Below are 27,229 nucleotides of genomic sequence, written 5' to 3' on the forward strand. Positions count from 1 at the left end.
CACAGATCTCATGAAATGGTGGATGTATAAAGTGAGTTAAATAGCATTCATTCTTAGCAGTCTTTAAACCACTATTTCCCATAAACCCTTGACCTTTGTGGACTAAATGTCACAGCTCAGCTTGGCTCATGTCTGTGGTTGGGTGGAGGGGCTGCAGTTAATCCAGACACGTCTGTGATTATAACACGACAGAGAGAAGCGAACGCTGGAGATGTTTCAGGCAGCAGAAATAAAAAATGAAGAGAGCTTTGGCGACTTTTTTTGGATATGGATTTAACTTGTTCTGCTGTGCTTGTGCATTTTATTGGGAACTGTATATATATATATATATATATATATATATATATATTTTTTTTTTGTTTGCTAACAAAGTAAATGTTTTTTAACTTTGTTAAAATCACAAAGGTTCTAATTTCCCCAGGGAACATGCCTCATTTGTTTTCAGAGAGGCTGATGAAAGAAATGCTGGATTAAAGATTTTCACTGAGTTACAGAAGCTAGAGGAACAGAAGCGTGACAGGAAGTGTTGTCATGACTTCAGGTCTCCATGGAACGCTGCCAGTAGAGGTTGCTATGGCAACACAATGTTAAACTGAAAGCAACTGCCGGTGTCAGAACAGGGAACTATGAATATACTGCTTTCATTAAAACCAAACGCAGAAATAATTATGGTAACAAATGCGTGACCAAACCCAGGTATTACAAAAAGCCAGAGACCAAAATAACCCCAAGCTGTTACAGAGCCCCGGGCCTATTGCCTGGGTCTGCTTGGCAATAACATGCCTGTTACCTATCACTGAAAGAAGCTAACTGAAGCTCAAAGATTTCATGGCTTAAAAGAAGAATAACAAACCCACCATCATGTTTTCCAGCAATTAAATGGCTGAGGAAAAGAGGACAACCATGCCAAACCTGTGAGCTGCATGTTTGCTCTGACTGGAAAACATGACTCAGTTGCCCCTACAGTATGAGCTGAAGAGGGGCATGTACTGTTTAAAGATCTGCAGCATGTAGAAGGAAAATAACCCTGTAAACACGACTGGGTCATGTCCTCAATCATACCTGTAAAATACTAGACTTAACTTTGTGTCCAAATGGTGGATGTATCACTTTATTAATTTTACTCACCAGACCCAAAAATGCCAGTTGTTCCATATTTTCCAGGATTGCACCTGTGATAATGGGTAATAACAGACCCATAAATAATCGTCCAGCTCATAAACGCAGATATAAAATGCGTAAATCCTGTTTAAACCTCCTGTTTTGAAGAGCTAGGCAGTTATCAGTCTACGCTCTGTCTGCAAGGCCATATATGGGCTAATCTCCTTCTATTAGATGTGTTTGTTGGGTGTTGCGCTCAACCTGTTATTCCGAGAACTGACTCCAGATGTTACACGAGGGATTTATAAAAGTACCTAGCCAAAACGTAACCAAAAACATCCTGGACCTCCACAGAGAGAAGACGGTTCTTCAAGGGATCTACGGCTTGGACTCGTGTCCAAGTAAAAATGCTAAGAAATACTTTAATACTCTTGATCTGAAATATTTCAAAGAGTCTAGACTTGTCTTTAAATGAACGTATGACCACAATGCCGGAGAACTCATCTAAAAAGGGTTCTACTCTGTTCCTTTCAGAGTACAGGTGCCTTTTGCTCGAGTCCACATGCCTGCAAGGACATTAAAGAGCAATGTAGCATATGACTGAGCTCATGTGTAACCTTTCCTTTATGTATATATGACTGTGAGAACAATTTAATAAGCTTTAATAAGGGAAAATCTGAATGTCTAACTAAGAAGAGGACAGAGTTTCTGTACTGGTAAGTGCCTGTAGATCACTTTGGCCAACAGCTTGTTTGAAGTTTGAAAGTTTGAAAGCTTGTGAGGACTTCCAGAGACTACACACACACACACACACACACACACACACACACACACACACACACACACACACATTTATTTGTATCTAATGTTATTATAAATCAAAGAGAGGTGCTGGCATCACTTCTTGATCTAGCTGCAGGCTTTCAGTTGTGGAGTATTCACTCTCCTTTAGTCCTGCTTAGGTTTCCATCAACTCCGAAGAGAATTATCTGGCACTTTAGCTACTAAATGCTCCAGTATGTTCACCAGCTAGTCGCTAACTTTGTCCATCTGTTGTTTGGCACCGAGCAGGCAGTGTACAGTAGGTTTTTAGAGCTTTAGTGAGAGCGGTGAGAATGACCCAAAGGAGTGGGCTGAGAAACCAGTACAGTGGGCTGAAAGATGCTCTAAACCGTTGTAGAGCAGAGGGGAACTACAGAGTTGGGTCATCATTATCTGTGGGTGACAGCTTTCACATATAAATACTGTGATCCCTAGTTAAAATAAAGCCATTGATTGTATCGGCTCTAAAGACACAAATACTAGGATTCTCTAATCTTCTACTTCTGACTCCATGAAACTATGATGATATTAAAATCACTGAGTGTAAGACAATGTTAATGATAATAAGAATGTGATAAAACTGCAGGCACTGCAGGCAGGATGATGATAATGACTTCGTCACTGGTGCAGGGATGGTACTCTACACCCTCAGACTGATGTGGTATATGAAAAATATTTGTCATTTTCATATTAAACTGACCGAAACATTTGAAGTTGATTTGCCTTTGAATCTTTGCCCACTTTAGGGTGCAGGACTAACAAACATTACAGATGCACTGCACAGTTTAACTGATATAACAAAACAGATTGTTGCTGAATTTGTTCAACACGCATAGCAACATGTGAAACCACTTAATACAGCAATTAAATGTGTATTTCTGTGCTGATTATATAAAAAACATAGTTCAGAGTAACATCTATCTCATCTATTCTTCTTGCTCTGTATATGCTGTATTATTCTGCAGTGTCTTAATGTAATACTGTGAGAAAGGCATCTGAAAGAGCTTAGGAACTTTGTAAAAAGGAACTTACACTCTATTCTGCTGCTGATTGCTCCGGCATTAATGATAACGGAGAGGCAACAGAGAAGCGGCGGCTTTAGACAAAACTCCGCATCTGGTTTTTAGCAAAGCTGAAACAAGCTCAGCTCTTTAAGAGTATCAGGTGTCATGTGGACCAACCACCTGCAACCAGGAGGAGGTGTGCAATGCAGCCAGATACTGTAGAAAACAAAAGTGAGTGTAAAGAATTGAACAAGCCTGTAGGACGACAAAATCAGTTTCCCACTTCATCGTAGAACTCCGCTTTTCGATTTCACGGACTGTCTTTGAGTATGAACGATGACGAGATGTTAAAATGGACAGTTGTTCCTCTTTGGAGCCAAGCAAGAATCAGTATCATGTAATATTTCATCCTCATCCTCAAAGTGGTTGAAAGTACGTGTGATTTTTTTAGTCTACAGGCTAAAACATGTAAAATGTCATTTTTCCTCAATACTGTTTTATTATTATTTTTTATTTTTCACAACATCACTTTCCATGTTATGCAGGACATACGGGGACCATTAAAGAGCTGAATCTAAATGAATTTAAAGAATGCAATAACTCTTTAAAGTCATCAAAGTAATACCACTTTCCATCCACTTTAGTCTTGCCATGCTGTGTGATGACCCCTTCCATTCTTCCACAGTGGTTTAACACAGGAATTGTGGTCATATATGTAAAAGGCCGGCTGTTTTACTGTATACTTTACATTCATTCGTGAATGTAAAGAATGCTTTGGTGAAGAGAAGTATTCTTGCTTGGTTTTGATTCGACAGTAAAGCGGTTCCATGTTATAATATATTCTTCAGGCTCATGAAAGGTCAAGAGAATGGCTGCTACTCTTGAGTTAACACAGAGTAAAACTGTTGGCACTCAGGTCAGCCCACAGGATTCTTGGGAAATCCTCAAAAATAACATCATGCCATCATTTGGCTGTCTATCGCAGCTTTAATGCTAAAAAACCAAAACATGCCTCTTATGTAACGGACTTGAGCTGTGTCAGCCTAAACAAGTGAGTGCAAAGACAAAAGTTTCTCCAGCAGGCGCCTCTGAGATGATAAAAGTCTGGGTTCTGGCTTCAGGTCATTTCAGCATGTTTAGACACCGGCTATCCTGGGAATTGACCATGTGACCGGTCCTTCTGCTGCCACTGCTGTCAGGGCTCCGTCCTATCTGCGTGGAGATAAACTTGTAGAACTAATGGACTTATAAAACAGCTGTCAACCTCATGACGAATGGAGCAGGATTCATCTGGCTCTTTCATCCTCTGACATTTTGGTTCTATGTGTCTCTGTTTCTGTTTATCACTTGCTCCTTTTCACTCGCCCAAATCTTAGATTTAGGATCAGATGCGCTGACACAGAAAATAATATATTAGACTTTATCGTGCTTTGAATTCACATGTTTTCAGCCAAGATGAGGCTCCCAAAGTCATGACATTGGTAGAGCGCCAAGCAGACGACGCAAGAGCTGGAAAAAAAAAAAAAAAAAGTCAAGTCAAGTGAGAATTCAAACAAAAAGCAAATGTGGATAACACAGAGGTGAATCTGTGTTCACGCTGGAAAACTGGCAGCCGCTGTGAGTGTGTTTGCGCGTGCTCGCGTCCCATGAATGTGTGTGTGCGTGAGGCAAAGGGGCCTCCTGTGCAGTTACGCTGGAGCCACTTAGCTTTTGGATGACAGGCATTTAATTTAGGAGAAACCAGTTGAAAGCCTAGTTTGATTGCTTTTCTAAAACAACCTCATCTTAAAGTCTTAAATAACCAAATACCTCTGTGACGAGTACGATTCTCAGTTCCAAACTCTTAACTGCAACTCTGTGTCTGGGAGTACACACGCAGCCACGTCCATTTAATGGCATCAGCCGCGTGGTTACGGCGTGAGTGGGTAGCCCGGGGGGGAGTGGAGGTCTTGAAATGAAATTAGGATTAGTGAGAGCAGTTGATTCCTCCAGGATCCTGCTGGTCTGAAGCCAGACGGCTCTTAAACCTGTTCATGGGTCTGTCACTTCTCTTTCTAACTCTATCTCCCTTCATTTTTCTGACCTTCTCTCCTTCTCTGTCTGTCTCTGTCAGCCTGTCTTTGTCTTCCTCTCCTCTGATATAACAGAGCTGACATTTACAATGAGGTCACACACACACACACACACACACACACACACACACACACACACACACACACAAATGAATAGGCCAAGAGGCTACTGTGGCATCACGCCAGGGTTTTCCCCAATGAACCAGAAGGAGGAGGAGGAGGAGCCGCAGCGGTGTAAGATGCTGGAATTTATTACAACACTGCGTCACAGTCTGAGTGATATGAAATAACAACAGCTAATGCTAATTTCCATAACTCACAAGTCCAAATTTTCACATAATGGTTTCACTTATTTTGTGCCAATCCAAGAGACCTGTTTTGTTTGAAAGAGACATTGTTTATCCCTCCAAATCTAGCGTCGGGAGTCAGTAAAGGTGGTTTGGGACTGGGTGGTTTCCATTATTTTACAGCTAGGGAAATGTTTTGGTGGGTAAGTGAATGACTACCCTCCCTTTTTTATTACATAATATACCAGTCCCTGGGCAAGGAACTTGCCCTTCAACAGTTTGAAGCTAAAATACCCACCCATACTAGATTTAATTGACAAATTTGGGCATGATAGTCTTTTGCAATGCTTGTGCCTCTAAAACCATACGGTATGCCATGAGCCACGTTGATGTTTTTGGACGTGCCTTGTAGGATTGTCTGCACCGGTCTTTCCTTTCCCTTTTCTTTTGTTCGGCGTAATCCTTAAGGCCGGTGTTGTCACAAGTTTATCAACCTGTGCGAACATTTCGTGGCATCGCGAGCGGTAAGAATTCACTTTTAGACAAATGATGGATTTTAACATGGACGCAGGGGGAAAGACAGACAAAAACACCAACAATGTTGCTTTAGAGTCGCATATTTAAAAGTTTTGATGTCCAGTGACCCCGATATAACAGCTGAACATAGTTTGTCGACATTCATGACTTGAGTGATGTTGAGAAAGGTTAGGTGCTATGCCCCATGCCTTTTTTTTTCACTTTGGAGAAAGAGGGTGCCTGCATGGGTGATCTACATACATATGTGTGCAGAGGGCGAATCATTTCTCCTGGCCGTAGTTAAATGATTACAGGGTTCACCTCATGCTTTGGATTAACAGCGTGAGATAATGATGTCTGTTCCCGATGGGGTTGGACAATATCAGACCATTAATAGGCTGATATTGTGCAGTCTAAATGTGGTATTAGACAGTGCCTTGTGCATGCTGTACATCCGCATTAACCTAGACTCTTATCCCAAACTTCTGCTGTAAAAATGAACCGACTCAGTTCGCGTACAGTAAAGGGTACCGTACAGTGAGTGACTTCGTTGACACAGTGAGCGTGTCTTGGTGGAAAACAGACGAGGACCATGAATCAACACATGACGACTGAGGCACCATTATGAAAAAGTTACGGCTTTGCTATATTACAGTAACATGGTTGCAACCAGTATACTGGTCACGAGCCAAAATGCATCAAATCAGTAAATGCCTCTAGGTTGCACACTAAATATGCAAAGTCCAGTCAACGCTAACCCCCACTTCCTATACTTTTCTGGCAGTCAGTTAGTTTTGATTATATCCAAAGTCAAGAGACTGTGAACTAGCCTGAACCAGACTAAACAAACCAAATGATCATAGCCTTCGTCACCTAGAAAATCAGTTGTGATGCCAAATTAATGCATCAAGCTAAAGGAGGTGCTGGTTTTTCTTTACCATGAGAAGCTCTCATGTATAGTGGAATCCTGTTGCAGACTGAAATCTGGCACTCCCACAGCCGTGCATACAGGGAGAATGGGAACCATGCAGCACAAAAGGAGCCTGCCACCATCATGCTTTATCTGTTCCCTGCCTTTGATGCAGCTGTCTAAAAGGTCAAACTTGTCACGCTTTCAAAATGCTGTGACACACGTAACTTTACATCTGGGTGTCAAGTTTAAATCTGTCACATATGTCCAGAGCTCTGCGTTAGCAGGGGTCACTTGTGCACTGCACTTTGAAAACTGATTTCACGATTCACATTAGAAAACTCTCAGAGGACAGAGTGACGCTGCACTACACAGATACAGAGATCTGTGCCGCTTTTGGCACTGAAACATTACATTTCAAACTTTTCAACAGATATAGCAGTAAAATTGTCAAGTGAATGAAGTCAATAAAATCCCCACCAGGACTTTACATTACTGGAGTTTAGGTTATGCTTAAAATGATTGTTTATCCGCTGTGTGTGTGTGTGTGTGTGTTCTCAACGCTAAACGAAAACAGACAGTTTAAGAGGGGAGTAGGGTTTCAGACCACATCCCAGAGTGTTACCTTAGGCTGACTGAGTGGGTTTTTACAGTGCATGTGTGTATATATGCGTGCGTGTCCTTCATTATAATTCAACCTTCAGGGATGACTGATGTTATCTGCATAACAGAACTCTGAGAACAAAAGATGGACAATATGCTCTCTTTCACAATACAGTCAACTAAAAGGTCCCTATCTCTTTCCTCTCTCAGTCTGAGGTTGGACAAACGGGTGACGAAAGAAAGTCTTGTGAAAGAGCTAAAAGATAGTTTGAATACAGCACCAGTAAATCATATCTTGTGTATTCACTATGAACTATTGCATGTGATATAAGAAGTATTCACCCTGATCCAATCACACATCTCTAATCAACTAGTCAATTTTGTTTGTTTTCTTTCATTTGAGGTAAAGACAGACATAGGAGGGACATCCTCCATCATTGTTGGGATACAATCAGTGATTTCTGCATAGAACACAATACTACACATTAGGCACTTGCTGACAGTTCATATCCTGTTATTCTTATTTGTTGTGTTTCCGTGTTTCACCTCATATTAATTTATGAAGTATATTTAAGTATTTCATTTTCATACTTTTTTCTTCGTCTCATTATTCTGTAATGCTATTATTTAATATACACATACATAGTGGACTGCATTACACTCATCGTTTGACAGAGAACGATGATCATCATCAACATATATAAAGACAAAATATTAAAGGTCCTATATTCTGTTGCTTTTCCTACCACAAAATACTTAAATGGTTTAACGTTCATAAAACCTAATGTTTTTCTCTTATCAGACATGGCCACTGAAGCTGGTTTCTGCCTCAGTCTAAATGCTCCATGCTAGTAGAACAGAACCATCTGCTGCTTTGCTCTCGCCATTGACATATTTTAGTGGGAACTGCCGTTAGTGAAAAAACATTGGCTGGATTCAGGAGGTTTTCAGCGGGTGGGGAGAGCCAGCCCGCTGAAGGACCGGAGGTCACATGATCAACAGATCCCCTTATGACATCATAAAGGTTGTCGAATCCAAACGGCCTGTTTTCACACACATTTACTGAAAGATGGTGCAGGAATGAAAGTGAGAGGATGGTCTGTTCTCAGAGTTTGGCGGTCTGTAGACACACCAGAGATACATATTTTTGTTGAAAAGACATTAAAGAATGCATTTTGCACAATATGGCAGCTTTAATAATATGTAATACCGACAGCGTTTTAGAAAGAATTAAAGTATCAGCTATGAAAATTGTTTTGAAAGAGATGCTTTAGCTCGATTTTGACATTATGTGGACTGTCCTATAATAACTGGTTGTTGGGCCCCTAAAAGCATCCTAAGGTGGTAAAGTAATTAGCTCTTGTATTTTCAGTGCTACCGAACAACCAGAATTCACCAAGAGGAATCAAAAAAGTCACATACAGCTAATGGAGGAGTAATGATGTGGTACATCTACTGCACCCAAAAGACATTATCAAATCCATTCACACACACATCCTACCTGCCAGGCAGAGTCCGAAGATCGTGAGAAGAACCAGGATGTAGAGGGAGACGATGGCGTACTTGATGGCTGAGATGGAGTTCAGGTGTCCACAGCACTGATCCTGCTTCCTGCGACGCTTACCAGAACCTGACCAAGACCAGAAAACATTAGGAGAAAAGTGGAGCAAATATTTCACAGTTAAAATGTGCCAGATTTTCTTAAAAATAAAACAGATTGAATAGATTCATTTGGTCTTTTACTGTCTACAAAATAAAACCATTCCTCTGAAAGCTTGTTACTGAGACAGTATGCGTAAAGTCAGAGGGTGTTCATGAGGAGTTTGAAAAAAACAAAGATCATGTTTTCCATTTATCTGCCTTGTCTTGATGCAAAAATGGTGAGACAGTCATTGGAAGCAAAGACTGGTTCTGACTGGCTGAAGCTCAAACAAGTGAATCCTACGCTTTTATTGAAAAAACCTGACATTTATGGGCACAATGAGATACTGTATGAACATAAAGTAAGATCATACATCAAACACTTAATGACTGCAGTGCACACAATGATGTTATTCACCTCACAGTGCACTGTAGAGGGTGTACACTTGCAAGCAAGCAGCAATATCAAGAATATTTCTTGGTTTACTAGCTTAAAACTTCCTTGCATTATAACATTGAAGATAAATGCTGTGCTGTAGTTTGCATTTGGCAAAGCTACAGTACAGATGCACAGATACTGAATTCACACAAATGGACTCACAAAAATACACACAATGTCACTGAGGAGCTGCAGTATTACTATAATTCATGTCACCACTTAACACTCCTCTCAGGGTCAAACAGATGTTTGCAAACTAGTCTTGATAAAACTGACACAGCACAGCTTATGTATGATGGAAGTGTTTTTTTCTTTTGTGTGTGTGTGTGTGTGTGTGTGTGTGTGTGTGTGTGTGTGTGTGTGTGTGTGTGTGTGTGTGTGAGAGACATAGAGCTTGGCAGGAGGCAGGGATTAGACTGTTGATGTTAGGGAACATTCCCTTCAGGTCAAGAGGATAAAGAGATTTCCAAAGGTAGTTATGGAGTCACATACTTCATCAGTCACTGCACTAGGAATGCGATATTACTTTTCAAACGTTTTCAGACATCAGCATGTAAGCATATTGTTATTGCATGTATCCTGAACATTGTTAAAGAAATGAATGCGTGTTTTTACGAATTTTCCCACTGAGTAACACGAGTGGAAGTCTTTACTTTACTTTGAGTAAAGTAAAGACTTATTTTGGCCTCTACTTGGGCAACAAGAAAGACATTAAGACAGTATAAAGTGACAATAAGACAACATATATATAAATATATAATATAAGAATAATATTTATGTAACGATAGGGCCTACTGGTAATGTGAATTGAGAGTTTGCAAAGTCACGCTCCCTTTAGCAACCGTTGCTACATCTGTCAAACTTCTCATTTTGGCCAGTTTTGCCTTCAAAACTGTTTCTGGCAGACTTTATCAGCTGATGCTAGCTCACATAAAAGTGAGATTTATGTGCATTAATAGCATTCTCAAGCAACATGATATATGGTTTAGAAGACACTTCATGCACTGGATGTGTCAGTTATACTAAACCTGTAAAAATAATGTGATTTGCTAGCTTGACCTGCTCTTGGTCTTGGAAAAAAATGCTTGGTTACTAAGTTCGTCCAGTTTTGAAGGCTGTGGCTGAGTCTCTTGTTGACGTTTTAATGTTCATGGTGAATTTGCCTGAAATGAGAACCATGCAAAACAGTCTTTAGCATGTGCTGGTGCTACATACATCGTGTGCTACATCTGAGGCAAAATGTCCCCATCTACTCCAGTTGATTATCCAAGTAGAACACACGGAAGATGAACAGCACTGGTTCTGTAATTATATCAGGTTTTGTTAAGTTATCCTGTTAACACAGAAAACGCAGCCATTTCTTTCTCTCTGAATACACTCAGATAGGATAGGATAGGATAATATAATCAAAAAAAGATGTATTTTGTGTACTAATTCTTAGCATTTGCAACAAATACTCACTTTTACAAGATATACAGGCTTGAGGATGAGTACTAACCGAGGACTTTAGTAAATGTATCTATCTAATCCTGTGAAAAGCAGGCCAGCTAACAATATATAAGTCTTGCCCTTGTAAGGTTACTGCTGCTACTTAGCCAGGCATTCGAACTTTCGGGGGTTACATAAGAACACATGAACACAGTTTAATCAATTGCGTTTTGGGGTTTTGAATAGGCAAAATACGTAACCTTCAAAACTCTTTGGTAAGAGTATTTGCTACCACTAACCTCTTTCCAGACATGACAGACATTCAGTGGATCATGGAGTATATAATAAAGGAGAAATGCAGCATGTAAAGGATAATGTAGAGCTAGATGGTGATTAAAGGATGATTCAAGACCTGCGTCATCCTGTCGGGGTTCATTTTGCAATAATGGCTGCCGCTCGCTGCACATTATCCTGCTTATTACTCGGCTTCATACTGAAAAAATCAACAATTTGCCATGAAATACTGACTTAAAAATGGTTTTATTGATTCCGCTATCAGAACTGCGTCCATAGTTTCTAATTCTTTTGAATTCTTGACTCGTTGGGTCTCTCTCTTAACTAAAGAGTTTGGTCTAGACCTGCTCTTCATGGAAAGCGTCTTGAGATAACACTATAAATAAAGATGGTTTGCACTGAGATGAAGAAGAAAAGCTGGACCAAAACGCTGGACTGTCTCTGTTGACAAGTGCATCTGGGAAATCACTGTGGCCATGTAACATGAACATTAAGATAAGTATTACACCCACTGGGAGATTCTAATGAGATTCTATCTTCCTGTGAACGCTCATGATGCTGGCTTGAGCCTGATTCTTAAATATAAACAGTAATTTTGCAGCACGGCCTCCCAACAGCAGGATTTCATTTGGACCAAAACAATCTGTCAGTGGACGCTGGTGGATTGTTGCTGATGCACACACACTTCCCCTCTGTGATGAAGAACACACACTCCTGCGGCATAAGACAAACACAGCTGGCTCAGATGTATGTGTCACATGAATGGAATGTATAGAAACAGAAATTGCACTCCAAGCCAGTCTGCCGCTTAACTTAAACCCAAGCGGAACTTCAAAAAACACATTTTAGGGAAGAGACAAAACAACCACATATCATTCACACACCTTCATAAAAACAGGCAGGGAGATAAAACCAGCAGTCTGGAGCTTCAGGGGGAAAATCATCATGTAGTTCTCTGTCCTAAAAAAGTTTTAGGACAGTTTGACATTTGGGGAAATACGCTTGTTTTCTGTTGTCCCAAGAGTTAGACGAGAATATTATCTTGAGCAGGGAGATGATTAGCTAAACATAAACACTTGTGGTAGGCCAAGAAAAAACTTTTTAAAACCCCCGAAAACGACAATGATTCCTTTACTGTTACTTTACTGTTACGTGCTTCCAGTTCTACTTCATGCTGAGCTAGGCTAATATCTTTCTTCCTTCAGCTTCATACTTGAATACACAGACGTGAAAATGGCATCGATGTTCTCATCTAATTGTTGGAAAGACAGCAAGCACATTTTAATAAGCGTATTTTGACAGTTTAATTAAATATTCATTAAATTCATTCCCAGTATGGCTATCATTTTTGATTCATTGACTTTACCTTATAAAATATAAGAAGATATTTTAAAAACAATTGAAATTTACATTTTTTTTTTTTTCCAAAAGCCTGATGTGACATCGTTAAATTGCATGCTTGGACCAAACAACAGTCTAAGTAAGATACATGCTATTTACAATGATATAAAACAGATGAGGAAAGAGGAGTCAAATATTTGTTCACTCATTTTCTGTTGATCTAATTGATTATTTGACTATTTGTTTATCCACAAAAACTCCTTCACATTTCTTGAACTGTACTGTACTTTGAAGTACTGCCTTACACAGCTTTGTGTGTTATGTATTAATGCTGCTCTATAAAACCCAACTGATGCTTGTTTCTTGTGATTTTCACAGAAAAGCCGCACAGCAAAGATGCACCCAAGTGAAAATAAGCAGTTAAATAAACTTTAATGAAGACGTTAAATGACCCTTTTCCAACAAGCATAGAGAGACAGAGGAGCGTACAGTACAGTGTACAGTATTTTCCCTCTGACTCATGTCTGTCTGGCGGTGTCAACATACAAAGACAATTTAATAAGAAGATTAAACTGGGATTAACAAACTTTGGGCCTTATTTTATTGGTGAACTTGGAGGTGCAATATTATGTTTTGACACATATTCTGAGTCCGTGTATTTCCAGCAGGGCCAGTGTGAGTCAGCTACTGGCACTGCCTGTGTGTTTTGCTGTTTTTGCTGAAATTAGTGCGTTTACAACGACAGGGCATTGTTCCTTTTGCTTTAACTTTCCAAATCAAACACACATGGTGCTTGGTAAGTGCCAAAAAAAAAAGTGCCATAAAAGTCAGGCTCACTCACTCTGTAATTGGCAGGTGATGGTGACATTATGTGTGGGGGCACAGCTTGTTTCCCAAACATCTTTAAATGCACTAATCTATGTGTGCATATTCAAACATTAACATATCATATACTGTAAGTGAGACCATGATGAAGAGGCTGGATAACACCTTATGGCGGTGGTGTTGTTAGTGCCAGGGTTCATAACATTAAGAGCACATTTAACCCATTAACCCTGATTCTTCTTCCAGGATAAATCTTTACCCATAATTCACAGTGTTGAGTGAATCATGGTTGGATCACGCTATGCCAAGGTCTCACAGAAACCTCCGGACTGCTTTGTTTTGCTCTTTTCCTGCGACACCCCAATCAAATAAACAGCGCCACGGCAGCGAATATCTGCTCTAATTGAACGAGGTGAGAAAATGTTTTAGGATTAGAATGGTTGGAAGAGGACCTTCTGTCTGATGTGTGAGGCCATTGTACCACGTTCCATTATAATGTCAACAAATTCTCCAGTTAATGTTCACTTAAGACTTTCCCACCAAACTCGCAGAGCTCCGGGTCGAAACCTGAGAACAGCACATGGTCAGCTGTGGATTTGTTGCAGCTGCACCTGTATATGCACACACACACACACACACACACACACACACAAACACACACAAACACACATACACACATACACACATACACACACATTCGTGCAGATGTTGCTCCTGGACATTTCTGGCTTTCATAGATGACCATGCGAGAGGAGAGCGAATGCCAGGCGGTGACAGCATTGGCTCCTCTTGTGTGTGTGTGTGTGTGTGTGTGTGTGTGTGTGAGTGTTAACGTACTTGACTGTGTCTGCATTGGATATTAGTGTGTGTGGGTGTTTCTGTGTACACACATAAATGCTTCTGCAGAAAGTCCCTTTCTGAAAACCACATTCGTATGGTCCACTATCTGTTTTAAAAACTTTATAGAACATTGTGGGAATTTGAAAGTTAAATGGAAAATAAACAAATCAGTGGTGGAAGATATTTAGATTTTTCCATTTCTGTTTGCTTTCCATCAAGTCTGTAGTTTAACTCTTTCTTTTTACCTACTTAAAGGGATTCTAGTACATAATCACCAGTTCATTTGACTCATTTCTCTCTTACCATAAACTAGCATGGTCAGCTATTCACCGCAGCAGGACATACAGAGTTAAAACGAGGTGAAATTCAGTTTAAACCAATCTGCTCCCTTCAAAAGAATTCGTATTTTGGGTGAAAATCTCAGCTCAGTGTTTTCAGCTCCCTGCCGTCAAACTCCCCAAGCCTCCACCCTCCTCCTCACCTTCATCACACAGGTTGAGTTTGGACAAGTTGCGTCCGTCGTAGGGCTCTTCGTACATGGAGCCGTTCTCTCTCTCCTCATATGTGCTCAGGTACATGGCCTTGTTCTCCATCTCCTCCTGGCTGAGAGAAAAGGACACATACAGTATGACTCACTCACATTGTTTATATGAGATCTCAAACAAGTATGTATGGGTGGAGGTGACACTCATCACCTCTCTCCTGCAAAGAAATGTTTAAATCCTACTGGGAATAGTCTCCAAGACGACAATACCCCGACCTCTGATCTCCAAAATAGGTGCGGGTCCTTACAGGTATAGAATTTAAAAAAAAAATTTGTGTTTGTTTCCATTGGTGCCCTCTAGTGCTGTGAGTCACCTGGACCAGCTGTCAAAGCTCTGGCTGTCTCAGTCACACACACACTCACACACACACACACACACACACAAATGTAGGTCCAAGCTAAACAGAAGCAAATCCTTGTGGTGTGAGAATTGTGGCTGCCTCTAGACCACTGTTATGTGATTTGTTCCCTCCGCCAGCAGAGTTGGACAGGGGTTGTGCTTTTGCCGCTGTTTGCCCTTTAGCAGGACATTTTACAAAAAGCTATGAATGAATGTGCATAAAGCATGGACGGGTCGGTCAGACAGGGTGAGACGGAACTGATTCAGCTTTCATATCAACAAGCCGTGAAGAGTGTGTGTGCAGGTGGCGCTGCCTCCAATGGCACCACATCAGAGGAGGTAAATCCTTCATTACCAGCCCAGTAAAACAGTAATAAAATGTCAGCCCAAGGCCTCCTGATGAGATGCTCCTCATCCTGTTCATCAAAGTGGGCGTAGACCTCCGGCACCGTAGCTGAGCATTATATTGCGTCCGCATGGCGAAGTTGGGAGAGATTCTCATGTTCACAACTTAAGGTGGCTGCATAGTTCATGTAAGTGATGAAAATACTGTACACTGACAATATGATTCTATATCCATTAAATTTGGGTTTAATTACCATTTGGGCATGAGGTAACGACGTTTGCTTAGCTTTAAGGAGCTTCTGTATCATTAAGCACCAGGTCAGATACATGAGAGCTTCTCAGTCGTAATTATGGCTTGAATGTGTTTATGCTATCAGTTGGAAACTGGTGATTAAGTCCTGCATTACTCAAACAAACCATCAGAACATACATCTGCTAATAAACAACACAGTCTCAATACGGACGTGGCACAAATCGTCCATTTCATCTCCTCCATCGTACCTTCACTTTTGAACAGGATCCGAGCGAAAATTTGGCAAGAACATAAACACAAATATTTCATGTCCCATTTCTGGCGCAGCCGTGAGAATGCGTCAGTCTCCCGGGGCTTTCTTTATGAAAGTGTAACCTTGAAATCATTTCCAACAGTTTGCTTACATTTGACTCATAACGGAGGGTAGCTCCGGAGCTGTAACTGCAGCTTGAGCAGCTGTGATGCACGCATCTCAAGTATTTAACCACACATGAATTATGAAAGGTGAAAAATGAAGAGTGCTTTGACAGATATGCGATGGCAGAATTCCAACACGTCCTCCTTTCAATAGCGGGAGAAAAGTGGGCTCATAAATCTAATGAAAACATTTCCTGGGAGAGAAAAGTGTCTCAGAAGCCACTTATCATCACAAGAGCTAAGTCCATCTTACACACATAGTTGACGATGTCATCCAGCAGGTCCAGCTGCCATTGATGAGATACTGTAAGTCTGGCACAAAATCTATGTTGGCATAACTCATTTTTTAATCAAAAGCACATTTAATTTCACACTGAATTTGTCAACACTTTAAGTGATGATGAATCACGAGCAGTTGCTCCCCTTGTGAATAACTTTCAGCACTTTTTGGGCAGATTAACTTTGTCAAGTGATGATACCTCACAGCCACAGCCGGACTATTTACTGTGATCCGAGCACATTTGCTCTTCTACTTTGGGTTTCTAGTTTCCCACGCTACACATGATGTAAACCAAATATGTCCGGCATTGAATAAAGTGAAAGGGAACACAGAGCAAATAGATAGGACTCATGCCAGAGAGGTAGTGCCAGACATAGACATCTCTGAGGGAGAAAATTAAATCCCGCCGCTGTCCTGAGCCACTGGGTGCTCCAGTCCCAGAAGCCTCGGCGGCAGATCTGTTGGTGTTTGACAAAGTCGTTAAAAAGCGTTCAGTCTGGACTTTCTCATTACAGAGGAGATGGCGGGGTTGGGTTGACATTTAGACTGAAGCTAACCATTAGGGCTGCTAGGAGATCCCACTGAACTCCTCACAGCCCTGCATACGTGTTTGTGTGCGTCTACAGAGTGCGGGTTTGTGTGTGAGGTGAGTTATCTTCTAATTAGTTTGGTGGGGTATAACGGTTCATCACACGCTCAGTTGGTCTCGGTTGGTCAGTGCCAGCAGAGGACGGTGGGAAAGCAAAGAGCCCCCCCCCCCTCTGTCCACGCTCTCTATCTCCGCAAACGTGGACAAAGTAATAGAGACACATCATCGAAGTAAGAAAACCTCATCAAGAAAGTTTGATACGCGCGGTATGTAAAGGGCCAGATCACCCAAAACACCTGCACATTCCCAGAGCATCCTCCTTGAACAGCAACACTGATCTTAAGCATCAAAAGGCTGCAAAACCACTGCTTACAATACATCCAATCTCATGCACAGCCTGGTGTAAGTAGCACACACCCAGGAGTCATCACCTTTGACAAACGGCTAAACTGCCTTGATGACTCTTTCAGTCCCTTGGTTTGCATCTGATTAGACACCAGAGAAGCCTTTAATGGCCCGTATCAGCTGCTCATCATAATGTTGAGCAGCTGAGGAATTAAATCTGCAGATTTAATGTGTGAGTGAACCCTTATGGAAAGTGGAAATTCACTTTAAGGTTCCATCTGATCAGTGCAAACGGTTCATGCAGCATGACGACAAGCAAAGAAGAGGCAAAGCTGCGTGAAAGGTGGCGTGACCTCACAGCTTATTACTGCTCTGACCCTCGGATCTTTTCAGCTGGTAATATTATTTTGTCCACTTGTATGCCCTTGAAAAGATTTCCATGTTTTCTCTTTGTCGAGGACAATCTTGTCCAGATAAATAGAAAAAGGAATACGTAAACTGCAGTAAGTGCATCAAAATGTTAAACTTAAAGCTGCACTAATCCGTATATTTCTATAATCGGTTCCAAGTAAATGATAATGTTGCTCTGTGTCCGCTGGATCTAACTGTTTGCCAACACGTTCGTCATATCAAATTTTTGTGATGATTATATGTAAGTGTTGCATTTACAGCTGGCTACGCTGCCCCCAAGTGGCCAGATAATCAATACATGCAGCTTTAATGCACCTATACATGTATTTAATTTATGCAAATTGGCAGGTTCATGTGAAAAGGCACCACTTGTTTTTTTAATCCAACCAAGAAAATAAATGTCTACTTGATGCTCTTTAGCGAAGCTGCTGGTAACTTGCTTCTTACGTGCTTCTTAGTAAAAGGTCACAAGGCAAACAGGTTGGGAACCACTAGTTCAGTCTTTATTGGACTGTCTGCTGTGTGTGTTTTAATGTGAAATCATAATCTGAAGTGTAACTAGTCACCGTTTAATTAATACAGTGGAGTAGAAAGGGCAGTTATGTCTAATAAAATGGAGATCCTTCAGTATGGCGCTTAGTTACCTTCCAGCACTGTAAATGATACATGGCGAGAAAGAGAAAGTGACAGTTTGGTGAGCTGAGAGGGAGAGTCACTTAACAGCAGAGGAAACAATTATCTTGCCGTGAGATTCTCCCCCAGCTGACCATCTGATTGTCTGTGAGGCCAAAGGGAAGCAGCATGTGTGGTCTCATGGTGCAAGATTTGGACGTATTGAATATCTTATAAAACAACAAGCCGCTACAATGTACTGGTATTTCACTCCATCTCAAACCATTCAGTCCATGTCTGATGCACAAGTTTTCCTACTAAAGGTCCATTATGTAATAATTTCCTAACTGTATTAGAGGTTGGGAGCTTTGTTGCGGCCCCTTGAAAGCACAACCTCTGTCTAAACATGGACAATCATCCCATGTCATTGCTCAATCATGCGCGTGCAGCATTAACCCATTTTTCTCAGTTAATTAAAGGCAGAGATATTTCACCCATGACCGCTGAAAGACAAAGCAACAATTTTCTGCACATGAGTTCCATTAAACGTGCATTTCCTGTCCTGCTGCCCTGCAACAAAGTGCTCTAATAAACGCCATGCAGTGAAGCAGCTTTGTAACTATTGTAATTCAGTCTAATTGCAATAAGTATTTAACAGACCTTTAAAAAAAAAAAAAAAAAGTCAACACAAACAATGTGATTTTACAGAGCTGCAGCCTGAGCAAATGTCGATAACCTGTTCACATTAAACACAAAAGGGCCTTCATCACTAAACTGAGCTTTTCCCAGCTTTATCTAACATATTATTCACTAACTAAGCTTTGCCTTGGTGCTCCTGAGAGCTCATTGATGGGACTTGAGTAACAGGTGACACACTGAGTGTCCACTGAGGTTTAAAACAGGTGCAGTCAGAGCCAAAAGAGGATTTATTCTTTATGCATTTTATGATACATTTCATCTGACTATGTTAACTCCGAACCACATAAAACACCAAAGTGACATGAAATAAGCAGAAAAGTCCTTCTCTCTCTCTCTCTCTCTCTCGCTCTCTCTCTCTCTCTCTCTCTCTCACCTTGTCAGCTGTCAATTGGAAATAAAAATCACAGCTCCACGTTTTTCATAATTCCCCTCAGAAAGTTGCGTCCTGCCGCTTGTAACTCCAGGCTTTCAGTCACTCAGCTGTCAAAGTGTCATCCAGAGCAGGAGGGAAGCACAGCAGCGCGCTCACACTGCTCCTGTCAGAGCAGCTCTGTGGAGGAGGACACGCTCACACAGACCCACAACATCATCATGTGACCATCGCGGAGCTCCAGCTGAAGTTTGGCTGCGCTCGGCCCGTCGATCAGCAGCTGGAGGAGCGCAGAGAGAGGAGAGAAGGAGAGGAGAGAAGGAGAGGAGAGAGGAGAGAAGAGGAGAGAGTAGGAGAGGAGGCTCCTCCTGCGGCCCGCTGGCGCCCTCTGCTGGCTGTATGTGGCAGTTATACTGGACTCCGTGGTTTTATACTAGCTGATGGTGTTTTAAAGATATTTCATGGAGAAAGCGTGACAGAAGGCCAGAGACAGGCACCAAATAAAAACTGAACACACGAATCGATCTTTGGATTTCAATTATACACCCAATTAAGGTGATGCCTTCAGGAATCCCTCGTAAACTTATCAATCGAGTCAGGAAGTTGTAAACACGACCACCAAACGGTAGTATATTGTAATTACTACTGGGTTGTTTTATCAACTGTAAAGCCATACACACATAGACTGACTGACACTGTGATAATAATAATAATAATCATGATAATAATAACAATAATATAAAATATATTGAATAAATAATATACATTACAATGACACAAAATACTATTCATACAATTCAAATGATACACAATTAAAATGGAATAAAACAATAAATAAAAATAATATAAACAAATAAAACTACTGCTTTTTTTGAAAAGATTTCAAATGTTAAACGAGCCTCAGATCTTCAGGACTGTGTCAAATACAAACAAACAAAACTATGAGACAATTTAAATAGCAGTACAAATGCTCACGCCCTGGGAGCCTGAAAATAAAAACCTAAAAGGTGCCATTAAAACAGCTGTACATGAAGGCATAGCTGCTGGCGGTATGTCTGACTGCACGTGAAGGCATCACGAAGAAGGACGTGTCGGGCGCGCACCTGTGCGGAACCAGGAAAAGGCGCGCGTCCACGTAACACTGCACAGGTACAGAGAAGAGTCGCCATTGGTGTTCTGAGCGTGTCAGACGGAGGTAAATACAACTTATCACTCAGCAAAGTCCTCCCTAAAGTTTGTACAGATGTGAAGAGTGTTGATACTGAAAGGTAGGTCAGCTTTTAATGGGTCACAGTACTGTACAGTACAGAACAATGCGCCAGATTCTATAAATTTTTTTTGAAAAATACGAACACTTTGACTTACTGGAACAGGCACCCAAGCTGTTATACCACAGAAAGATGCTTGAGAGTGAGTGCTTCAATTCGGCACTAGTCTGTTTTCAAGAACATGGCTTATTTAGTCACATTTTCAACACTTAACAATCTGTTTGAGGGTCGCTGCTGAGTTTTTACACGAGAAGACAGGATTTCACAGTGTGGCTGTTGGGTTATAAAGGTTTAGACGAAGTGGTACATGTACGAAATGCTATTTAACATCTTCTCAGAAGGTTCATGTTTTTCCATTTTCTAAAAGGAGACATTAGATTAAGGAATAATTGTTCAAATTATGAGCAGGAGTTGGTGTAAAGCTCCTCCCGTAGCAGAAAGAACGCATCAAGGCCAGACTGCATTATGAATGGCTGCAGGTTAGAGAGCTGACCTCTCTGTGGGCTGGGTCTCCCAAAAAGTCACACCGATGAACACATCTGTTTTTCTAACAAATCTAAGGTTTGATTTAAGAGATGAGGTAGTTCTTGCAAGGCTCCACAAGGTGGTAGGATCACACCTTGAAATGCATGAAGCAAGAGAGCAACCTGGAAGTGGAACATGTGTCCTGTGTGATCACTGGAGTTTGGTCCACATGAGAACAATCCTGTGCAATCGGTGTAGTTGTTTAGAACTGAGAAAGAAAATTCAATCTGCGTGTAACAGGGCTGGATTCTTTGGTACCACGTGTCTGTATCATTCTGTGATTTAAATCTTAATTCCCCCCCTTTTTTTTTTTTTTTTTAAAGAATGTTGGCAAAGTTGTGTGCCTGTTTATTTGAGACGACCGGCATCTTTTTTTTTTTTTTTTTTTTTTAATGAAAAAGAGGTGTACATTTTCTAAACTAAGGTAACAGAACTGAAACTCAGGTATCATATTGACAAAAGTGTAGCAGAGAATAAATTACTCCCATTTTTACATCCGAGAAATCACAGGAAGTGCAATGGAGACAGCCATGATGCTTTCCCATTTGCAATCCAAGACCCCCCCCCCCCCACCCTTCCCCCGCTCCCTGGCGGATGACAGGATGTCACTACTCAAGTCACATTCAGGGACAGAGAGAAACAAACACCCACTCAGTGTGGTGTTTAGCTCTGCGTTTGTGCACATGTGCCTTTTTAAAAAAAAAACCTTTTTACGAAGCTCTCATTGTGCTATTAATGCGCCGCTTTTTGTTTACCACCCTAGACACGCGTTTTGTTCCTGTCTCCTTGGCGCCGTGCCCGGATTACAGTTTTCTTGTTGTTACATGTGAAAATCAAGTTGCCAAGAAAAACCAAGAGAGCCGCCCACACATTCACTTCAACTTCAGCTAGCCTGAAGCTCAATAAACTGTCAGACGCGAAGCAGAGGGAGGCAGTAGGAGCAGATAATGGGAGACGTGAAGTGTTGTAGCGAGTGGAAGACGAGACACCAGTGAGAGCAATAACACTTAAAGCACTTCAGTTCAGCTGCTGTATTTGTTCAGTGTGGACTCAAACACATCCGTTTGGATTAAATCGTAAACACTCGTTGATAGGCTGCAGTTACGAGTAGTAAAGGGTGTCACACATTTGGGAAGCGGTACAAAAAGCCAATTTCAAACCCTGCTTGTTATTACTGTACATGACTTTTGTTTACAAGCCCTGGCTCGGTTATTACTACACAGAGCGAACGTAAGTGAAACGCTTCAGAGCAAATAAGACAAGCTGCATGCACAGCCGCTTCATTCCCCTGCAGATGTACAGAGTCGTTGGGGCCCAGTTTGGGTGGAACATAGTTCAGGAAATGCTGTCCTAAGGCAGAAAACTGATAATACAGACAACAGTGAGTTTTTCTACACCCACTGCTCACCCCGACTCTCAGTGGAAGTCTCCATTGTGTCTTTGCCCCGGCCTAAAGGTCTCCACTCTCTGTATGTCAATTACTCTGCTGGGACCTCGTTACTGCCACAGCCAATCACGCAACCGCCTTAATTAACACAGGAAATTACATCCCTATATTTATATCCCAATAACCAGGCTGGCCCGCTGAAAAGGTCACATCAACAGTTTAGCGGTTTTCGCCCTATAGCAGTGCAGCCCAGGAGGATACGGCTGGGAGGAAAGCCAAATAAACCAGAGGCATAAAAGCACTTTTTTTTCTTTTCTCTGAAAACAGCAGAACTTTTTTGACCTCAAGAGTGTCGGAGTTGGTTGATTTGACCTCGCCGTTACGCTCAGCTCCGAGGAATCCCTCAACCGCGCTCAGCTCTATTTGTCATCATGTTCAGGAGGTTGTTGAATGAATCACTGGAAAACAGGCTTATACTGAGTAAGAAGGTGACACCACACGAGGAGGAAATTTAATCCAAAGCGTCAAATATCAAGAGAAAATAACGTTTCCTCATTTCTGATGGTCTCAGCTAACGTGCCCGGGGCGAAGCTTCACATGAGCTGCTGCACAGGGACGTCGGTGCGTTCACAGTGAATAATTCCACTCGAATGGAATAATTTAATGTTTCAACACTTTTCACGTTCATTATCGACACAGTGCTGGTGGTCCTCAGTGAAATAACCTACAACAAGCCTTTCTTCTTTCTGTTCAGAACATTTGTTTTTCTCTTATGTGACCTCTGGCACACATGTAGCACTGACACTGTCACTTAATGGATGGGCAGAAAATGAATCAATTAATCAACTATTAATGATTGAAGTCATTTATGAAGCGTTAGCGTCACTTTTTATATAATTGCAAGTTGAACACAACTTAAATAACTAACTATTTGTTAATAATAATGTTAATAATTGATAAAAAATAGCACTTTACTGCAGCCGAATACTCAAGAAGTGTAGTTAAAACAGTCAGTAACCTACACTAGTACTAGTACTAGTATGAGGTACTCTTGTGCTGGAAATATTAAAGGAAAATTCTGATTAATTTAAACTTGGGTCTTATCTTCGTCATTGAAATGAAATCCAGCTTGCTCGTTGGCTTTTATAAAACCTGCGACCGGATAAGCGGTATAGATAATGGATGGATGGATGGATTTTCTGTTTAAGTTTTTTTTCTCACACATCAAATGGCCGAACGTATGAAAATAAGATCCAAGTCGCAGTAAACCAGAATTTCTCCTCTACAGCCTCTGACCTGATGGAGTGATTGCATCAAGGGCAAAAAACCGTGGAGCTTATTTATTATTTAAGACGTTTCTGTGTTCTTCACTTTTGTGGTTTTGCTTTTTCAGGGTGCTGCTGATGCGGTGATGGGTCTGTCAAAGCGAGTGTCACTGTGGTCAGTGGAAGAGGTGTTGGAGTGGGTGCAGGATCAGCACCCGACCCTCATCGACACGCTCCATAAGGCCATAATCAAGCACGCTATATCGGGTACAACCAAATTCAACTGGCTTTGTCGGCAGGAACGATAATTCAGGAATCTTTTTTTTTTTTTTTGTCGAATTTGTTAAACAAGATTGCGTTTTGTCTGGTTCTGTTTCCAGCAGTCCTGATTTACACTCAACACACATCCGGTTTGTGAATGAATAAACTCACACACGCGCTCGCTCTGTTCCAGGCCGTGCACTGCTGAGATTAAAGGATCGTCACCTGGAGCTTCTCGGGGTGGAGGCTGAGGAGCAGCAGCAGGAAATCTTGCAAGACCTCCTGCTCCTCAGAGTTCAAGAAGAAATAAATGAACTTGATGACATCTGCTCTGGTGAGAATGCCAAATGGCTTTATCTTTAGGGTGTTAGCTGAGCGCCAAACTAATAAATGACAAGTAGAAAGTTGAAAGTAGAATGTTTTTGCATTCGAAATGGTGAAAAAACGGTGGCGTGTGGAGCAACATTGCCATGTAACCTGCATAGGAATTCACAGGAAGTCATGCATGGTGGATGTACAGGGTAAAACAAAGTCAAGTGTGTATTGAATGTTGCCAAATGAACCAAAATACACCAACCTCAGGACTGACACTTGAATTTTTTGTGTAGCATTTGTGTCCACAGCTGCTAAGGTACATTTTATTTACATATTTATCTTTTCTGCTCTTCAGAATGTTTTTCTTCATAACAGAGTATCTGCAGAAGAAAGTACGGCTCACTGTCGTATTCTTCGTCCACGTGGGAGGGATGGACATAACAGGAGAAGGTGAAGAGAAAGAGGAATCAATGACAAATGAAGAGAGGGAGAGAGAAACCGATTTCCTGTGTGAAACCGGACCTGTGCAGATGGACGAGATAAGTTTTTGTCTGAGCACCTTTTCCTGATCCCTGCTGTCCATTAGTCTCTTGTGTCTTTTCTCCGTCTCTATTGCGTGTTTGCATCCCGTCACTGTATTCTAAAATATGTTTGGGATGGCGGTGTTTGTCCATCGCTTTGGTCACGACTGAAATATTTCTCCAGCTACTGGATGAAGTGCAATGAAAATTTGTCCAAACATTCATGATCCCTAGAGGATGCGCTGACTGTTCCTCTAGCGCCACCATGAGGTTCACAGTTGTGGTTTTGAGGGAAATGTCTAAATGTATAAAATAAGATCGTGAACATGGTCCACAACATTATAGCTGCTTGACATCAGCTTGTTAGCTTGTTGTAGTGTTAGCATCAAGCTTATGGTCATCAGCATCCCTTATAGCATTTTCTTTTAAACCAAGAACATACAAAGATTGTTAACAGTAATATTTCCTCGCTAACATTTTAAATTAGCAAATCTCAAAATATCAGGCCGATTAAAGAAGCGCCAGTTATGTCATTAGATGACACCCAGCAATTTAAGACATCCAAGACAAACCCAAATAAATATCTATTAAATTGTGGATGTGATAATTTGTTTCCTAAACTCAAAACGTGGCCTGAAACGGCCAGAACACGGTTGGAAATCTTGGTTGAGTTTCCATTTGAATATTTCCGTCAGGGAAGAAAAATCCAAACAATCCAAAAAATGTTCTCCTGCTGTTTGTCTCTCACACACACGCTGACTGAAATTGACGTTAAAATCCAGCCAGTTTGTTTGAGTCTCCTGTTTCTCTTTGAAATGTCTGTCCTTGTTATCGTTGACTGATGAACCACAAACAGCGCATTGTTTTTCTAGTTTTTTCCAGAGTGACGGAACACGTCTCTGGATTCGATGCTGTTTGGGTCTCTGATATAAACTGGCTGGTGATTAATCCTGAATTCTAACTTGTGAGTGTCATTAATGCAAATAGTCCTAAAACTTTCACACACCTTTTCTTTAAACCGTCCCATTTCCTTTATTTATGATGTCAGCCTCTTCTTGAATGTGTATTATAGGCACTAATACCACTGCATATTTGTTTTATATAAAAGGTCATGTCTATTTCTGAACATGCTTTCATGGCACTGCTGCAGTGTGGTCGGTTGAATTAAAAGTGCGGCTTTGGCAACGCAGTCCTGCCTGCTGAGTTTCTTTTTTTAATCATCTGTCTGTTTGGCAGAAACACTCTGCTCAGACTCCTGTTCAAGTGTAATCATCAGTCATTTGGGGTCTTTTTACCTTTACAGCTGCAGCCTCATGCCTCTCTAACACATCCAGTGGTCCCCTGCAGCTTTGTTCCCGTTTGGTTTGAGAGAGATCGCTGTGAAACATTTCGGACTAATAATAGAACACAGTCGTTATAATAAAAACATGTTAGTGAACACTGGGCTGCAGACCAAATCAATCTGCCATACAACCCAAAAAGCAAATGCAGTGTTAATGAACAGCACAATAGAACTATATCACATCTATAGCATCTATTTCAAGTTATTGTGGGGCATTCAGGTGCCCAAGTTTACACCCATTGCTGTATTAACTAGCTAATGAAGACAAAGTTCAACATTTTCATATATTTTCTATTTTAGCTTTAACTCCTTAACATAGGTCTGCAGTTTTCTTTTGTTTTCTAACATCTCTCCGTACTGACTTCAGTGTCATATACTGTTGTAATCATCATTATTATTATGTTATTTTTTATACACATTTCCCACAAATGCAGCCTGACATATGTGATACCTCTGGAAATGTTAGGATCTCTGCTATAAGTTGACATTAATCATATTTAGCTGCATAGGGTTAGTTTGAAAGGGCTTGCCTATGGGTGGGTTAGTGAGATACTAAAAAAAAAACCCAGATACTTCATTACTCTGTGTGTTCTCTTGGTCCCTCTCTCACTCTGGAATGCAAAGAGGAAGAGAGATACTGCTGCTCAGGGAAAGAAACAACATGCTGACCTGGTGTGTAAGTGAGAGTCTGAGTGCAGGTCACATACATGTTTCTGGAATACCAAGCTTCCTATCAGATGACCTTCTCTTCTCTTTTTTTCTTTCCGTTACGGGCCCTCACTGTGTGTGTTTTATGTGTGTGTGTGTGTGTGTGTGATTAATACCCCAGGAGATGGTGTGACATTTGATTTGGCGGGGCGGGGCGTGGTTGGTGGAAGCGCTAGCTCAGCACAAACGTAAATCCACCTCACTGATAGAGTGAAGGGGATGATGAAAGGCATCACTGACCCTGACGACAGAGCCCAAGTGAAAACTCAGACACTGAATACACAAAATGCATATTCGGTTTACTTCAAG

The 27,229-nt window shown here is 41.2% G+C and overlaps 2 protein-coding genes across 2 annotated transcripts in view; one reads left to right on the forward strand and one right to left on the reverse strand.

Annotated features, from left to right (window-relative positions):
- The window catches only part of scara5 (scavenger receptor class A, member 5 (putative)), a 74,125-nt gene extending 54,725 nt beyond the window's left edge, over positions 1–19,400 (reverse strand). The window contains exons 1-3 of the mRNA XM_070849809.1: positions 19,332–19,400; positions 14,605–14,726; positions 8,817–8,945 (exon numbers count right to left, since the gene is read on the reverse strand). Coding sequence (XP_070705910.1) covers positions 8,817–8,945; positions 14,605–14,716 — 241 coding nt within the window. The 5' untranslated portion in view covers positions 14,717–14,726; positions 19,332–19,400. The remainder of the gene's footprint in view (positions 1–8,816; positions 8,946–14,604; positions 14,727–19,331) is intronic.
- Positions 19,401–20,483: 1,083 nt separating this feature from the next.
- Positions 20,484–25,295, forward strand: LOC139218087 (sterile alpha motif domain-containing protein 12-like). Its single transcript, XM_070849625.1, has 4 exons — positions 20,484–20,596; positions 23,902–24,040; positions 24,228–24,368; positions 24,705–25,295. The coding sequence occupies exons 2-4, from the start codon at positions 23,920–23,922 to the stop codon at positions 24,719–24,721; spliced, it is 279 nt and encodes a 92-aa protein (XP_070705726.1). The 5' UTR covers positions 20,484–20,596; positions 23,902–23,919; the 3' UTR covers positions 24,722–25,295.
- The last annotated feature ends 1,934 nt before the right edge of the window (positions 25,296–27,229 follow it).

This window comes from Pempheris klunzingeri, chromosome 18 (genome assembly GCF_042242105.1).
Source record: "Pempheris klunzingeri isolate RE-2024b chromosome 18, fPemKlu1.hap1, whole genome shotgun sequence".
Taxonomy (NCBI): Eukaryota; Metazoa; Chordata; class Actinopteri; order Acropomatiformes; family Pempheridae; genus Pempheris; species Pempheris klunzingeri.

Coding starts and splice junctions, on each gene's coding strand:
- LOC139218087 (XM_070849625.1), top strand. CDS start 23,920: ATGGGTCTGTCAAAGCGAGTGTCACTGTGGTCAGTGGAAGAGGTGTTG. Junction 24,041..24,227: donor AATCAAGCACGCTATATCGG/GTACAACCAAAT, acceptor GCTCTGTTCCAG/GCCGTGCACTGCTGAGATTA.